The sequence below is a fragment of the Ipomoea triloba genome, chromosome 10 (assembly GCF_003576645.1).
Source record: "Ipomoea triloba cultivar NCNSP0323 chromosome 10, ASM357664v1".
NCBI classification, from domain to species: domain Eukaryota; kingdom Viridiplantae; phylum Streptophyta; class Magnoliopsida; order Solanales; family Convolvulaceae; genus Ipomoea; species Ipomoea triloba.
In genome coordinates this window covers 27,312,186-27,329,339 of record NC_044925.1, presented here as the reverse complement: position 1 = coordinate 27,329,339, position 17,154 = coordinate 27,312,186, and the positions used below count along the sequence as shown (strand labels likewise).

General features: G+C 37.2%; 3 protein-coding genes across 3 annotated transcripts; 1 reads left to right on the top strand and 2 right to left on the bottom strand.

Annotated features, from left to right (window-relative positions):
* Positions 1-5,023: 5,023 nt before the first annotated feature.
* Positions 5,024-7,510, top strand: LOC116033703 (60S ribosomal protein L3). Its single transcript, XM_031276471.1, has 6 exons — positions 5,024-5,104; positions 5,248-5,351; positions 5,708-5,818; positions 6,108-6,412; positions 6,570-6,979; positions 7,058-7,510. The coding sequence occupies exons 2-6, from the start codon at positions 5,267-5,269 to the stop codon at positions 7,314-7,316; spliced, it is 1,170 nt and encodes a 389-aa protein (XP_031132331.1). The 5' UTR covers positions 5,024-5,104; positions 5,248-5,266; the 3' UTR covers positions 7,317-7,510.
* A 958-nt stretch (positions 7,511-8,468) lies between these two features.
* On the bottom strand, positions 8,469-12,040 carry LOC116032876 (pinin). The gene is made up of 10 exons (XM_031275616.1): positions 11,873-12,040; positions 11,676-11,786; positions 11,509-11,574; positions 11,257-11,418; positions 11,054-11,167; positions 10,626-10,697; positions 10,316-10,399; positions 10,097-10,197; positions 9,461-9,545; positions 8,469-9,065 (listed from the first exon to the last, which is right to left on the bottom strand). The coding sequence occupies exons 1-10, from the start codon at positions 11,948-11,950 to the stop codon at positions 8,673-8,675; spliced, it is 1,266 nt and encodes a 421-aa protein (XP_031131476.1). The 5' UTR covers positions 11,951-12,040; the 3' UTR covers positions 8,469-8,672.
* Positions 12,041-13,423: 1,383 nt separating this feature from the next.
* On the bottom strand, positions 13,424-16,105 carry LOC116032951 (probable WRKY transcription factor 9). Its single transcript, XM_031275700.1, has 5 exons — positions 15,911-16,105; positions 15,681-15,821; positions 15,148-15,540; positions 14,822-14,935; positions 13,424-14,156 (listed from the first exon to the last, which is right to left on the bottom strand). Exons 1-5 carry the CDS (start codon positions 16,088-16,090, stop codon positions 13,611-13,613), a joined length of 1,374 nt encoding a protein of 457 aa, XP_031131560.1. The 5' UTR covers positions 16,091-16,105; the 3' UTR covers positions 13,424-13,610.
* Positions 16,106-17,154: the final 1,049 nt, after the last annotated feature.

The window sequence follows — 17,154 nt, the reverse complement described above, 5'->3', positions numbered from 1 at the left end:
AAAATAGAAATGAAATTACCATGTTAACCTTGTTATTAACACCCAACAAACAGAATTCTAAACAGAGGACTAAAATGGGTAAAATCATTAAAGTCGAGGACTAAATAGAGTACAAAAAGTCACTTAGGACTAAATTGAGTAAAACCACTATAGTCGAGGACTATATTGGGTATTAACTCTATTTGTATATCTTATCGTATTTGGTATAATTGAAAACCATTATATAAATGTCACTACGTGCTACATAGGTACTTCTAATGATGGACACATAGATATTTAGTGATGTTAATATTGCACATAGGAACATTTGCATATCTTTATCTTATTGGGAAAATGATCAAATAGACCCTCGAACTTTAGTTGAAAAGTCAATTAACCCCTAAATGTGCAATTTCACTCATCAACAATTCATTTTGATGGCCAAAGGCCTTGTGGTAAGCGGCATAGCTGTGGCCCTCCTAAGTGAGAGGTAATCAATAGTATTCAAAAAAATTAAAAAAAAAACAATTCATTTTGATGTAATGAAGTCTGCCTAAAAACCGGTTAATTACCTGCTATCACATGTCATTAGGGTTCCGGCTACTCTCTAACGACATTTCAAGTAAAAAAGTGACCAACGATAGGTGAACGATCACTGATCACGAAAAAGAAGACCAAGGTCTCTTTCTCCTGCAAGAAGGCAATCGAGCCAAATCTGGGTGTGTAAACCCACCCTTAAAACCACCCAACGATAACTATGATTTTGATTTCCATTCATTATGTGTAAACCTATGAACCAAACACCCTTATTTTTTTTTATATGAAGAGAGAAATCCGACTAGTCGAGATTACTATTCAAGAGTATGTACCGGATAGATCCCCATTCATATGTAATAACTTGCAGTAAGAGATAAACTGTTCCAAAAATACTTCATGCAATGGACTCGACTGAGATGATATTGGACAAAAATCGAACTGTGACCTAAGTCAAGGATTATGATATCATTACCATCTTCTATTCATGATTATTACATAATTATTATTGCCAATTAGTTGCGGAGAGGGGCATTGGATGCCTTTAGAGAGTAGTTTTGTCTTGGAGCGTTGGTTGGTGAAGCGTGTAAATGAGTGTGTGGAGGAATCATCAAAATCTCTGCCTCCTCCGTCGTCATTAGATGCTTTATTCTTTGGGCGTTACATCTGCAAGCTTCTCAGCTGTTTCCCTCTGTGTTTAAATGATGGGTGCATTGCATTTGCCTCATCCTAGCCCCCCCCCCCCCCCCTCGCCGAGATTCCGGATGCGTTTCGCTCAGAATAAATGTAGTCAAAGCCTCAAAGGTGGTCTTGCCGAAATCCCGGGTGCGGTAAGCTTAGAGTAAATGTAGTCAAATTTGGCTTCGTGTGAAATAGTTTAACATGTACTCCACAATACTTTTTGAAGAAAAAAAAAAAGGAAAATGGATCAAATACACCTTTCAACTTTTTATGTCAGAAGTCAATTAGATCATCGAACTTTTGAAAATTATAATTAGGACATATTAACATATTAATTTAGTACATCAAGCCCAAAACGTACACTAATTATGATCTATAATAGCAAGTGAATGATGCACCAGCGGAACTCCGGTGACATTCAGCCTAAAGCGTAACCAATAGGTCGTCGAAAAAAGCGGCCAACTTGGTCTCCGTCTCCGTCGACTGGAGAAGCTTCTCCAATTGACGGAGATGACGACCAGCTTGGTCACCTTTCCCGACTACTTGCTGGTCACGCCTTCGTTACAGCTCTACCGATGCATTACTGACTTGCTATTGCAAGTCACTATTAGGGTTATTGGTATTGATGCACTAAATTAACATGTTAATGTTTTTAATTTCAACTTTCAAAAGTTTGATGGCGTAATTGACTTCTTACATAAAGTTTGAGGTATATTTGACCATTTTCTCAAAATTTAATATTTTTATAAATCAACAATAAGTATTATATTTTCATCTAAACAATAATACTCCGTAATAGGTGAGCATATCATAATTTTTGTATTTAAATATCACGAGTTTAATTATTCTCAATATCTTCTCATATGGTTAACTTGAAAAATTGATCATAAAAATATATATTATTTGTGTCAATGCAACTCCCAACTAAGTTGGTAAGATAGTTGACTTGATAATTATAAGATTATAACTTATAAGTTCGATTCTCCATATTTATTACATTCTTGGTTTGAGTCGTTGCAACCTATGATGGTTTACCTCTTTATAATTTTTACTAGATATGGTCACAAATGGATACCCAACAATCCCAACATGTACCTAGTCGGTACCACCTAGCAAGTAGGCAAGCATGGCACTTGAACTTCACAGTTAATACTTTGGACATGATCAGTCAATATTGACGATGGAAGAATGAATTAGAAATTATAATACAATTACGCAATGACTACCCCAAGTCATAAAACCATCACTCAAAATACGGATTTCCCTCAAAATGTATACACTATCACTAACGCAACATTAAGCATATGATTAAGGGGTTTGAATCCATATGTATGCATCAGCGTTATATGAATGGTGCTTGACCAATGTTAAGTCGGATTAGTCTCACATTGCAGGTTCAAATACCAATGCAACATGTAAAGAAGAAAAATTAAAATGTATATTTTTTACTAAGCCAAGTATAAGATTGTTGGTTTTTACCGAAAGTGTTGATTCGAGTTAGAGAAATTGGAGTAGTTTAATAATTAAAAGTTGATTAAGCCTCAATTAAGTTAGTATATTATCTAACAAAATACGGGAGTGTAATAAAGATGTATGCTGTTTTTGGATAAATGAATAAATGATCAACCTTTATGGCGAACTAAATTTGTAGGTAGAAGTCAGAATCCCCTTTTGTCCGTTTCTCGAAGCTTCTAAGAACGGGACAAACCGAATACATCTGGCCTGAGGGCTAATGTGCGCCGGTATGTTCTAGGCTAATGTGTTCCAGCGTATTCGAGCCCATTAAGCTATCCTCGATAGGCCCATTTAATTTATGGCCCAAATCGTCTTACTCAATTTTACAATTCAACAATCGAATAAGAACTCCCAATCGGATAACTGAAACCCCGCCAAAATTTAACGAATTGAAGCATTCAAAGCTTCTCCTCCAATGGCGTCGATCCTCCGATATGTCTCCGTCGCTCTGTTCCTTCTGTTATGGCAAACCGACGCCATCTCAGCCGTCCAGAGGGGAGAGATGGACAACATGTTGACTGCACTGAGAAGCAATGGTTATAGTCTCTTCAGCAACGCCATTATTACGTCGGACCTCTCGTACGAACTCGTTGACGGAGGACAATCGTCTTTCACTTTCTTCGCACCGACTGATTCGTCTCTCTTCGCTCTCGATATGATTAATACGGCCTCCGATTACACCGCCACTCTCCGTTGCCACGTCATCCCCCTACGACTCTCCAGCTTCGGCCTTCGTAGGCTCCGTGCCGGCTCCAAGCTCCGTTCGCTCGCCGCGGATCACGATCTTAGTATCGATAGGCGTCGATCTATAGACTCTGGTGACGTCATCACCATCGATGGAGTCGACGTCGTCGTGCCAGGTCTGTTCTATGGCCGTAACGTTGCGGTTCATGGTTTGAGAGGCATTCTTACCTGTAGATCTCATGGCTCAGCTCCTCAAGTGGTGGTGCGGTCGGAATCGCCTCCGAAGAGCGAGGATCCCAGCAGTGATCATAGGAGTCAACCGTCAGTGATTAATCGATCTCACGCGCCTCCTTCAGAAGCCAATCTCACGGCAGTGATTAATCGAACTCACGCGCCTCCTTCAGAAGCCAATCTCACGGCAGTGATTAATCGAACTCACGCGCCTCCTTCAGAAGCCAATCTCACAGTCGTTAAAGACAGTTCGCGTTCGCCTGATAAACATCGCTTAAAAAGGCCACTGCCGTCGAAGAATATATCAGATGATAATTCATTTGATCACTCTCCGACTGGAAATCACAAATTGACGTCATCTCCATCTAGAGATTTATCCGATTTCATAGATCCTCCGAGCGCCGCCCCACTAAGCTATCGTAAGGTGTCTTCTACGACACTTCAGAATTACTTCCATGGTGGATTTTCACCGACATATTCGCCGGCAATGGAATATTTGCCTCCTGAGGTTGCACAGACATTTAGCATGTGGACGGATACATCACATGCTCCATCTTTCTCTCCGGGAACTGAACTCGAACCACCGGAGCCGGAATTCTCTGAGAACGACGATCCAATGGTTGACGTTATTTTTCCTCCGTCTCCAGCTATCACGCAGGACCACCGATACAGGCAAAAGGCTTTATTGGTTGAAAACGCTGAACTTCATAGGTATATCCCAGTGGTTTCTCCTGAGGATCTAACCGGAATCATGGAAACTGTACCGAAAAGTCTCGGTCCTTCGGATGCGAAGATTGCTGATTGCCCAGCTGCAGATGAATCAGCCCACGCCAGACTCCCCCGTGGCTACATCTATACCTCCCATATCACGGCTTGTTAATCTTCTCTCTATTTTTTTTTAATATAAAAATTTCCCCTGCCTCATTTTAGCTTCAAAATGTTACTGAAATCTGCAAGGTTATTCAGATACAAAGCCAGTTAGCTTGTACAGATATCATACTGTACTGAAATCTGCAAGCTCTTTCACCACTGATTTGAGTATTATCCCCTTGTTCTTCTCTCTTTTTCGGTTTATCAACTGTACATATCTACATAATAATTTCCTCATTTCTTTTACAAATATATCCAGCTTTACAATGAAATATTGGTAACAATAATCCAGTTTAATGGTATATAAATTAGTTATAAAAAATTAAAAATCATCCATCGATGAGGTCCGTCAGTCCGTGAGATACATCGAAATTGCTGCGGCTACTCCTTCAGCCTTTAGGGCGCTTATGAGCCCAGCTACCACTTCAGTCTATTATTGGGCCGATTATGGGTAATAGCCCATAATAATTGGGCCTTGGAGTTGCATCTATATGAGTTTCGTATACAAATAATCATAAACTAAGCCTGTGATTTTCCAACTGTATATAAATCTCAGTAGGTTATCTAGGGTTTTACTCCCGGTTGTGTGAAGCTTGAAGCTCCCTAGCAGGTTATGGTTCTCCCCTGCTTCTCTCATCTCATCCTCACTTAATGAAATCACGCAGTTTTTTTAAAATGCACTTCTTCTGTGTATTAATTGAGAAGTTATGATTTTTTGGCTGTTAATTTACGCGAGTGTGCTTTGGATTGCAGAGTTTGGAGGAGGAGAAGGATGTCGCACAGGAAGTTTGAGCACCCAAGGCATGGCTCACTCGGCTTTCTTCCCAGAAAGCGTGCTTCTCGCCAAAGGGGAAAGGGTAAGCAGTTTATTTTATTTTTGTTTTATTGTTAATGATTTTCTCAGATTTTTAATACATTTTCCTTGAGAACTTATGTTTAATTTATTATTATTATTATTATTATTTTTTTTTTTTGGTATTGCCTCTATAGTTTAGGTGATTTTTTGTTGTTGCTGTATGCGACTGGGATATTTTTACGAAGAAATTGGATATAAATTTTCAAAAAAAAAATGTTTTTCTCAATGAGGGAATGTTTTAGCAAACCTTGGGGGAAAAAAACTATATACATACCACTGCCTATGCTTGTTAAATCAATGGATTTGAAGCGTTTAAGTTTCTCTTTTTGTGAAATTGATGATCTGTATAACTTGCAGTGAAGGCATTTCCCAAGGATGATGCCTCCAAACCATGCAGGCTGACAGCATTCTTGGGATACAAAGCTGGAATGACTCACATTGTCAGAGAAGTAGAGAAGCCTGGATCCAGTAAGTTCCATATGCTTATATTCTATGTATTTGATTATTTGTAAAAATAATTATTACTCATCTCCTTTTGGATGGAGTTTATCATTTATCTCTGATTTTTTTCTATTATTGTACTATAGTTATCATCTGATAAATCACTTAATATATATATATGTATTATTTTAATAGTTTTCAATCTAGTTCATTAAAGTCTTGATACTTCAGATCAACCAATATGGCTATAATTTTTTATTTAACATTGTGATATTTGTACATGTGGCAATCTTCTAATATCTCCATCTCATTGCAGAACTTCACAAGAAGGAGACATGTGAGGCTGTGACAATCATTGAGACACCTCCAATTGTAGTTGTTGGAGTTGTTGGCTATGTGAAGACACCTCGTGGCCTTCGTTGCCTCAACACAGTTTGGGCTCAGCATCTGAGTGAGGAGGTTAGAAGGAGATTTTACAAGAACTGGTGCAAGTCCAAGAAAAAGGCTTTTACCAAGTATTCAAAGAAATTTGAATCTGAGGATGGGAAGAAGGATATTGAAGCACAGCTTGAGAAGATGAAGAAATATGCATGTGTCATTCGTGTGTTGGTTCACACCCAGGTACTCATTCTCAATATTGTCAAACATGAAACAACTCCATTCAACTTTTTTTTAGTGAGAGTGTTATATTAACTATGCCATTTGCTTTTAGTATACACCCGTAGCTTTATAAACGTTCTCATGATAAACTATTTTCTATTAATATTATCTTGTGCAGATAAGGAAAATGAAGGGGCTGAAGCAGAAGAAAGCTCATTTGATGGAGATCCAGGTTAACGGAGGTACAATTGCACAGAAGGTTGACTATGCATATGGTTTCTTTGAGAAGCATGTGCCAGTCGATGCTGTTTTCCAGAAGGATGAGATGATTGATATCATTGGTGTCACCAAGGGTAAGGGTTATGAAGGTGTTGTGACTCGATGGGGTGTCACTCGTCTTCCACGTAAAACTCATAGAGGTCTTCGTAAAGTTGCTTGTATTGGTGCCTGGCATCCAGCTAGAGTTTCATTCACAGTTGCTCGTGCTGGTCAAAATGGATACCATCACCGAACTGAGATGAACAAGAAGATTTATAAGCTTGGCAAGGCGGGACAAGAGTCGCATGCAGCCTTAACTGAGTTTGACAGGTTATTACACTAGAACCAGACTATTTTACTCTGTTTGTTATTCCCCTGCAATGCTTACAATTTTCTGTTATGATACAGGACTGAGAAAGACATCACTCCCATGGGTGGTTTTCCTCACTATGGTGTGGTGAAGGACGACTACATCTTGATCAAGGGATGCTGTGTTGGCCCTAAGAAAAGAGTGGTTACCCTTCGTCAAACTCTGCTCAACCAGACCTCTCGGGTTGCTCTTGAGGAGATTAAGCTCAAGTTCATTGACACTTCATCAAAGTTTGGACATGGTCGCTTCCAGACAACACAGGAGAAGCAGAAAGTCTATGGTCGTCTCAAGGCTTAAGTATTCCCTTCGGTTTGGTAGTGTTACAATTGTCAGTTGTTTTCTAGACATTCCTAAGTGTTTCATTTACTGGATTTTGTCGAAATTTTGATGCCTGCCTTAGGAATTTATCTTTTATTGATTCTTAGAGGATATTTGTTTTCATTGCAATACTAATACAAGTTTGATTACAACGTTATGATCTTTTGTTACAATTTTTGCTTGTTTTTGCATTAGAATGTTAGGGAATACTGCCTGTTGTGTAACTGGATGGAGGTGTACACAGTCGCCTTCCGGTTCAATTTTACTGGCAAATATTATGAGAGATTCGGTTCTCTCTTGAATCATTTCGAGGGTTAGGAATGCTCTTTATGTTCCTTTCCCATGATAGCTTCATACATATACTCTTCGTTTACCTCACTCCCCTAGATTTTTACTTTTTATTTGGTTTCATATCTGAATGATATAAGCAAGTAGCAATCCGTTGACCACTTAACCCAAACTAAACCACCTCTCCAAAATCTCGAGTCATTGAGAGAAGACAACCAATAAAAGTTGGACGTATTTTTTGTTAATTTACGAAGGAAACAACATTTTAGAGGTTTTTTAATTTTTATTTTAGACAATTTTAAATAGAAATTGTTTTAGTTATAAAAATTTTGATAAAATATACTGTGTTTCATTTTATTTGTCATATTTTTAATTTGTTCCTCTTTGTTTGTTTTTATTAATATTTACTTATAATTTTTAAATTCAATTATTTTTGTGTTTGATAGTATTTTTATGTAATTTTTTCTAAATATATAAATTTCACATACCAATTCTAAACTTAATATTATGAAAAATTAAATTGTACTACGTAATTAATTTCAGTCAAACTTCGTGTACCAAACACAACACATAAATTTATGAGACAGAAGGGATAATTATTAAATGGAAAATGCTTTCTTTCCCTCTTTAATTTTTCCTCTTGGGTATAATTTTCGTTCATTGGATATCATGAATTGATTGGCTAAAAATAGAAGTATTGATTAGAGAAAAAAATATTAGAGATCTCTAGCATTACTCTTATCTCCAATGCCAATGACAAAGCAACACAATCTTTCTTTTGCACTGTTGGAATCTAAATTGAAATATTTACTACTCCGTAAAAAGTAAACAAATACAAGTAGATGGTAAGAGAAGAAAAGCCTGTTCCAATTAACTCAACACATGTATGTATGGGTCCATAAACACCAAACAAAATGAACTAATGACATCAAACACACATCAACTACCAATAAAGCCAAATTAAAGTACATACGAATCGAAACAATAAAACACAACAAAGCATAATCTAAACCTTTAAATGAGATAGATATGCAATATAAGGGTACTCTACTGACCCTGGTTCTCCAGCTGTGGACTACCATTCGCTACTTCTGGTTTTGCAGTTTCATCACCCCTCTGATTGTTCTCGTCAACACCAAGTACATCATCCATCATGTCATCCTCCCCAACATTAATATCTTCAACATCTTCCTCATCTTCATTGTTATCACTGCCAGGGATCTTTCTGGTCTTTGGTCCATGTTCAAGCCTATGGGTTTCAAGTTCCTTGTCCATTGTCTCTTGGAGATTCGCGGCCGTATTGTTGTTTGGTCTCCTGCCTCTTCGACCATTTTGCCATCTCTCCAGCTCTTTCTCAACATTCAAGACGTATTCTTCACCAATTTGCTTCTGATATTGGGACAATTCCTCCCTCCTAGCAGCTTTCCACTCTTGGAATATCTGATGAACCAGAGCCACAAGTAAATGACAGTGAATATATATTTCTTCCTTTTAAAACAGTTTTAGTTCATGACAGGGATTGCATTAGTCTTTCAGTGATCCCTCAATGTTGCTTTCAGACAAAACATCCTTGACTCCTTATGTTAAAAAAAACATGTTTTACACATCTCAAACAAATCTATACACCACACAACACATTCATGTGCAAAAGGAAGACCCATAGTAAGGAGATACAATATGATAGAGAAAATATTTTCAGGAGAAAAACTTGTCTGATGGTAATGGTCCTTTAATTTTAGACTATATGTCACCTATGTTTCGCCCCACATTTAGATCTTGAGAGTACACAAATAATAATTTGATGGCCAGGTAAAGTTGAAGAGAAAGAAACTGACCTGTTCTTTTTTCTGCTCAGTTACAGAAGTATCTTCATCCAGTGGTTTGGCAAACGTGTAATATATTGGAGGCACTGCTTCTGTCCTGAATGGATATCAAGAAAGATAAAAGGAGTATAGTTATGAATCAATTAACAAGAAATCCATTAATCATGCAAAGCCGGACATTGCCAGCTTTTGGCTGCTTCAACGTTTCTGCATATGAATGGAAACTTATCTTTGGATCAATAAAATTGTGAATATGCACACTTTTGGACCAAAATTAGAAATAACCTGCAAAAAAGCAATGTGGAGAGTGACGATCAGAGATCTGGAAAGCTTAATGATTAGTGTCTAGAATGATGCAAACAGGGAAAAAGCCCATGTGAACTAAATTAACATAAAATAAAAAGGTTATAATGCAAAGGCCATGAAATATCTGAGAATAAAGGATGCTGCTCAAGAATATTCCAAAAGATGGGATAGGTAGAAAGTCTAGAAAGGCTATTCCCCACATCACACAGAGTGGAAGGAAAATATGCCTGACTTCCTATTCAGGGTGAGGGCTACTCTTCCCTGACTACAGAAAGGAAAGGCTAGAAGAATAATGCAAAGTAGCAAATATATTTAAATTTACTCAGTTAAGTATTACAATACCTTATAAAATTGCCTAGTTTTTTCTTGTGCTCACTCCACTTAAGAAATAACAATTCCATTCTCTTTTCCTCGGCCTTAGCAGCAATGCGAGCTCTAAGAGTCTGAATAGGCAAACAAGACAGCACATAAAAGCTTTGAAAGAACAAATTTTCAGCTCACAAGAAACATGCAATTAATGATAAATATAAAATAATAGTGTGGAAATGTGAAAAAACAAACCAGATCTCTTTTTCGTTTTTCCACTATCTGTTCTCGCTCCTGCTGCCTTAATCTTTCACTTTCTTCACGTGCCTTCTGCTCAGCCTGCATAAATTTTGAGGCACTTGTTAAGAAATACACCTTAAATGCAGGATTCCAAATTTCCAAACTATTACAAAGAAGATCAATGTGCAAGAAAACATTTTGGAGCTTGAGAATTCAAACCTTAATCTTCACTGGTCAGGCTGGTAGATTTTCACCAACTTAAATTAAAAAGTACAAACACAGATAAATCAGTGCGTAAGCTACAAGAGAGTGAACAAAAACTCACCCTTTTCAAAGAGTCTGACCTCCGCATATATGCTTCAGAGCCAGAAAGTTGCATGTCTTCTTTCCTGAATTTCTGAAGATATACCATGCAAGAGAGGTATTAACAAATAAGATTTTGTTATTCTTTTAAAATGGTAATATGGTTTAAGGCATAAATAAAATGATATCATGGCATTCTAATGGTAAACAGTAACCAGGACCTAGAGTTCAATTAACATATCAAGAGAGAGTAACGGGTTATTTTTCCTTGGACAGTCTAGAGCTACAAGAATGTTCAGTGCAACATTTTCATTATTCCATACTAAGTTAAGCCATTAAATATATTCCAGCAATAGTTTCAATATAGGTGCTAATTTTAGTAATGCATAAGCCTATTTAGGCTTACCCCTATTTCATCAAGGGAGACTAAACAGAGAATTTGGCCCATACCTCTAATGTCCCCAGAAGTTGGCCCAGCATTCTCTTATTTCTACTAACCAATTTAGGATCTTCATCTTTTGGCAACACTCTTGGAACATGCTCTGGCGGAGGAATATCAGAGCCCTAATCACAACATAAGCAGAAATATGTTCACTATTTTGGTGAGACAAGCATTCATACAGACAGCTTGTAGGAAAAACTGATATAGTTACCATCTTGAAGGTCCTTTGATTTCCATCCCTCCTAGACCAGGTTCCTGGCTTGCTCTCACCCTGTGTTGCAATTGTTTTTCCTGAGCTTTCTTCATAAATAGAGTCCTTCTTCATCTCTTTGGGAGTTTCAGGAGTGTCCTCCACAATCTCCCCATCTTCAATCTTCAATCCAGAGCCAATGAAAAAAAAAATCAACAAATCCAGTAAAACAGCCAAATTAGTAGTAAAGGATCATATATATTTACTGCTCACCTTAACAACTGTAGACAATAATCTCTTTTTTGGCGTCGGCTGATCCTCAGCATCATTCCTCTCGGCCTAAAGTGAATCGACGAGTATGAGCTCAATTAACGATTTAGAAGAAACACACATATATCAGGCATAAATGTTGCTTATCGAGATAGGTAGAATAGGATTACCGGTCTCACAAGGCCACGCTGGCGGCCGCCGTTGGCGACGAAATTCCGAGGACCTGAGCCGGTAAATCCACCGCGGCGAATACCTCTTGGATCGCGAAGCCGTTCAGTTATCTGCGACATAGAAAACACTCGTCGTACACACAGAGACATACAGAAAACAGCCACACAGACCACACGTATATACACAGAAAACAGACCTCGCGTCGTTGACGATTGAGTTCATCAATTTCCTTTCGCAGCTCCTCCTCCGTCTTCTCCGCGACGGCGCTTGCCATTATTTTGGCTCTGAGCAACACTCCGTTTTCTCTGCGACTCTCGTTTTTTGCTCCGTCTACCAAAAAACCCTCGACACACAGCGAAAGAGAGCAAAGCACACTTATAATTAATTCAACTATGCCCCTAATTTTTCGTATTTTCCTTTTCCCATCCGAACTCGGTAACAATACATAAAAACACATTCATACAAATAATATACATTAAATCAGTTGGCGTGACTGGCTGACGACCGTGCATTCTTGTCTCCATAAATAATACGGAGTAAATTTTATGCACACAAATAGTGAACTTTTTTTCTTTTAAATACTACTCTATACTAACTTTATTACAAGTAGTGAACTTATATTAAAAATCAAATTTATAAGGGAGGCGTGGCGTGTCGAATATGTTCAATTATACTCTACGAATAATGAATTTTATGTACATACAAAACGAGTCTAGAATATACATGATTAAATAATCAACATTCAATTAGTTTGTATGTACTCAAATAATGAATTCTATGCACATAATTAGTGAAATTTATAAATATAAATAATAGACACTTAAACTTTTTTCTGATTATTTTGTACACATTTAAATAATGAATATTGTATATAAAATAATGTACTATATACATAGAAAATAATACACTCTATGAATATAAATAATGTATCTTTTACATGGTCCACCTAATAAGCATTGTTGAAACTCTTCATCCTATTTGACCATGATATTTTCCTTCTTGGGCCCAAAGATTGTATTTGGCTCATTTAAATGGCCCAAACCTGAAACCAGCCTATCTAATAAGAAGTATGCCGTGAGATTGAACTGGGCTATCTAAAGGTTCTCACTTCTCAGTAAACCATAGATCCAAACACAGGTAATTTGCGAACAATCCCGTTACATCTTTCTTTTTCTTTTTATTCCTCTAGACTCGAGAATAGCTATTTTGTTACATCTCTTTTCACAATTACATGTTTAAGTTCATTTTCTGATGTAGAATTATTATGTTAAGTCATCCTTTTTGTGTGTGTGTGTTTAATTGTTATTCTGATTTTTTTTTTTACGATGATCCCATGGTTAAGTTGTAATGGTTAGTTAATTCACATTAGTATCTTGCAGATGATCCCAATCCTTCTCTTGCCTCCCTCTTCCATGTCATATGTTACTGTACCAAGAATTCCAAAAAAAACGTCTGATATAGATGCTCTTATATCCAACTTCTTGAATCTTGGAACAGTAGTCTAGAACTCACATGGAACCAGCCTCGGACAAAAGCAAAATATAGGCAACAAGCTTAAGTGTGGGAACATCATATCCAACTCCCCCGAACCCGAATTCAAATTTGAAAGACGGTATAGTATAAAAGAAAAGAAAGTGAAAAATAATATTTCAATATAATGGATCTCACATTGGTTCAAATTTGAAAGACGGTATAGTATAAAAGAAAAGAAAGTGAAAAATAATATTTCAATATAATGGATCTCACATTGATCAAGTATCGGGTTATATAATCATAACAAAAAATGCAACATCTATATAAGATATACTTACAATAATACAAAGTAACACGTATGACCATTAATCAACCTTAATCTCAACAAACAATTAAACTGTCCTTCGTCAGCTACTATACCTTAATTATATTCACTGACTGGTACGTACTGTTGTTCCTTTTCACGAGGATGCATGGGTTTGATCTTTAGTACTGATGAGTGAGGAAAGAGCCGCCGCGACCGCAACCCTAAACTTAGGATCAGCAGCAATGGCGGCGCTCATGTTTTGATGATCAGCCACCACTACTTTATTATTATCATTTTTATTATTGGTATTATCACCACTTCGATCTCCGCCGTTGGATCGCCGCAGCTCAATCTGACGGTGATGAGGATGATCAGGTAGCTTTGGCCCCCAGAAATGCGGCGAAGACGACGAAGATGATGGGTTTGAAGCAGGGATGTTGTTTCGTACGAGGTTTGGGATGTTAAGGTGGGAAGAAGGGTTGTTAGGGTTGATGATTAAGTGTGGGTTGGGGTGGTTGTAATTAGGGATGAGAAATGCGTGGTTTAGGTTGGAAATTGGGTTGGTGGAATCCAGGTGCGACATGAACGAGGCTGCCGAGGCTGTTGAGGCCATCGCCGTCGCGCCCACCGGAAGTGGATGGTTGTGTGTTCCTTCGTAGGTTGTGATTAGTATGGATCTGTCTTCTAAACATCTTTGTACCTAGTTCATATCATCAATCAGGTACACAAGTTAAGAACAAAATGTTCGATCGACTTAACCACCTAAGTTTTGCTAGGTAAGGAAAAAACCCTCACAACTATTCGAGAATCGAGAGTGTGCTCATCATAGTTAATAAAAGACCATAAGGAAATAAACTAATTTAAGTTGTTCATAGATGATCAGCTCAAATTAAGATGACCAACTTAACTTGGTTGCCTCCATTTCCAAACACATTTTTGATAGTGACGAGGGAAACCCTTAATCACTATCTGAAAGTGTGCACATTGTAAACTCTCATTGTGAGTACCTTAGCCGACATAAATCAGTCAAGATTGTCTATAGCTGATCAGCTCAAACTAAGAAGGCAATAGGCCACTCTTATGGAATTGAACTTTTAACATTGTGGTTATCGTCAACCGTGATTTGATGATAATATTTTTTTTTGATCAAAAGGGACGGGCGGGGAGAAGATTGTTTTTATCATCAAAGTGCGTGGTCAGACATGGATGCCATTTTCGACCAAAAACCTTGAATTTTTACAAATTTTCAGTACTTGGAAATTTTGAGATAATTTTCCTGTTGATAATAACTATAAAACTTCTAGGTAATAAAACATAGGATCAAGGTATTGACAATGTAATTTTCATTAGTAGCTTAGTACATACCTGTTTTCTCACTGGACATCCTGGGGCAACTGTGCAACGATAATAGGCTCTTGGACATGGATTTCCTTTTGCAATTTTTTGACCATATTTCCTCCATTGGCATCCATCGTTCATCTAAAATCAAAGTCCAATTCACATGCATAATTCATATGAAAAACATTAATTACATATTTTTTTTTGAAAAACGAGAAAATTAATTATATCGGGATTGAAATATAAATACAAGAAGAAATTTAATAGTTTAAACAAATTGGTTCGAGATTTTTAAAAAAAAAATAGAAATGAAGAAATTAAACATGAAGATGAGATCGAGATGATGGACTCACTGTGGCAGCTTCGCATCTAGCCCGGACGGAAACCCTAGTTTTTTTGTTGGGAGGAGAAGTGGCAGTAAATCCCGGCGGGGGATTGTTCTGTATCATCGCCGCCGGTGGGGGTGGCGTCGGAGTAAATCCAGTAGTTGAATTCATCTCTTCCGCCTTACTCTTCTCTCCTCTTTCCTCACCTTCTCCATGCATTCTTCTTCCAATCAATGACCTACTACTGCTGCTACTCTTCAGCGTCAATGACAACCCTAATTCACCGTCGCCGTCGTCGTCTTCATCGCCGCCGTCCTCCGGTGATGGATCCGAGGTTATCTGATGACTCCTCTCTTGCAGCTCTCTATGATTCCTTGTCTCATCAGTTCCACTCAGCGTCAAAAAATCCTTAGCAAATCCCTAAATCCAAACAAATTAACAAACAAGCTAAGGTACGTATATATGTAATTACTGCAAAATTTAATTTCCTTTTCTGAGCAACCTGGAAATTAAAGCAAAGAAAACAAACCGAAATCTCATTGAATCATTTCCACGAATACCTTGTCTTCATGATTGTTCTGTTGGATACAAGAAAATTTCCGGTGCAGATCGTGGAAATCTTTCATGGTTTGCTCCACAGCATCTCTCAACGCCTTATTCTCCTCTTTCATCCTCTTCATCTCCCTCTGCAACACCGACAACTTCAATTTGTCCAAAAACAAAACAAATTCAGTTACGAGCTAAGCAACAAATTTGATGAGTAATCACAAACTTAAGGTACTGCCTGAACCTCTTCTATTTTCTGGTTTTCCGACAAGGAACTTCCGGTGGATATCTCCCCTTCCGCTGCGTTTGACTGCAGCATTTTACCAGGTTCCGATGATTCTTGCTCTGATGAACGAGGTCGTCGACGAGATTCATTAAGGTTCAAGGATAGATCAATATTATTATTATTATTATTATTATCCATAATCTGAGCATAAGCTCCGCTTTCTTTGTTGCTTCCCAGTGGCAATTATTATTAGCAGCGTAGAATTAGGAAATTATTATTATATATAGTAATAGTAATTAAGTAAGCTTAATTATTATTTAATTAGGCAGTCTGTGTATCTGATCTAGCTAGCTAGCTTAGCTAGCCAGAGCTAACTTCTACACTTGAATTTCTTAGTTTATTCCTCCATCTGTGTGTGATATGATGCTTTTGAGGCGCCTTAATTAGATTTTGACTTTTGATTTGCAGTCCTTAATTACTATTAACTATGTGCACCAATACAAGCTAATAGACTATGGAGTGTAGTTTATTATTATAACAAAGTTATATTAATATTAACAGTTAAACGCCTCATCAGTTAGGAGCTGAGTTTCACCTTCTTGTGAAAGAAATTTCTTGTGAATAACACACCAAGCATTGCTTTGATTTTTCTATCTAATGAGTCACTGAACTATTGTAATTTAATTTATTCCTTTATAATTTTGCCAAGTAGAGATATAGGATAATTGAGACGATAAATTTTGTCTTTTATAGTAAAAAACTACATACAACCATTTTTTATTTATAATCCTTTTAGATACATCAAAAATACTTTATAATAAAATTAAAATAGTTATACTCATGAAAGTATATACATGGACACGCATTATTACTTTTTATCATATTATTCAATTTTTTTTCTTGATACAATGGTAACATGTAATTATGCATGTTTTAGAAACTTTTTAAATGGTAGTCACAAATTAAATTAAATAAACAAGCGTGAAATTTTATTTTAATAATCATGCTAAAAACGATCGACAATGTGTGTCATCAATTCTCATCTCAAGTAATAGTTAGTATAGACATTCACCTTCGGAGCGGCTAGAGCTCCACTGTTACAAGGTTAGGTGTATGATAGGTTTTGTGGTGTGCACTAGTGGGCAACTCCAATCCCAAACCATAGTCACTTGAACTAGAGGCCTAGAATCTGAGTTATGATCTTAAATATAATGTGGAGAAGATTGATTAATTGTGATGATTTTATATATAACTGAATATAA

What these genes read in the sequence shown, in the direction of transcription:
- LOC116033703 (XM_031276471.1), top strand. Translation starts at nt 5,267, where the DNA reads ATGTCGCACAGGAAGTTTGAGCACCCAAGGCATGGCTCACTCGGCTTT. An exon ending in TTCTCGCCAAAGGGGAAAGG is followed by an intron (nt 5,352 to 5,707) that starts GTAAGCAGTTTA and finishes TATAACTTGCAG; the next exon opens with TGAAGGCATTTCCCAAGGAT. An exon ending in GCCTTAACTGAGTTTGACAG is followed by an intron (nt 6,980 to 7,057) that starts GTTATTACACTA and finishes GTTATGATACAG; the next exon opens with GACTGAGAAAGACATCACTC.
- LOC116032876 (XM_031275616.1), bottom strand. Translation starts at nt 11,950, where the DNA reads ATGGCAAGCGCCGTCGCGGAGAAGACGGAGGAGGAGCTGCGAAAGGAA. An exon ending in TCAATCGTCAACGACGCGAG is followed by an intron (nt 11,787 to 11,872) that starts GTCTGTTTTCTG and finishes TCTATGTCGCAG; the next exon opens with ATAACTGAACGGCTTCGCGA. An exon ending in GGTCAGACTCTTTGAAAAGG is followed by an intron (nt 10,400 to 10,625) that starts GTGAGTTTTTGT and finishes AAATTTATGCAG; the next exon opens with GCTGAGCAGAAGGCACGTGA.
- LOC116032951 (XM_031275700.1), bottom strand. Translation starts at nt 16,090, where the DNA reads ATGGATAATAATAATAATAATAATAATATTGATCTATCCTTGAACCTT. An exon ending in AGAACAATCATGAAGACAAG is followed by an intron (nt 15,541 to 15,680) that starts GTATTCGTGGAA and finishes GTTTGGATTTAG; the next exon opens with GGATTTGCTAAGGATTTTTT. An exon ending in CTAGATGCGAAGCTGCCACA is followed by an intron (nt 14,936 to 15,147) that starts GTGAGTCCATCA and finishes CTTTGATTTTAG; the next exon opens with ATGAACGATGGATGCCAATG.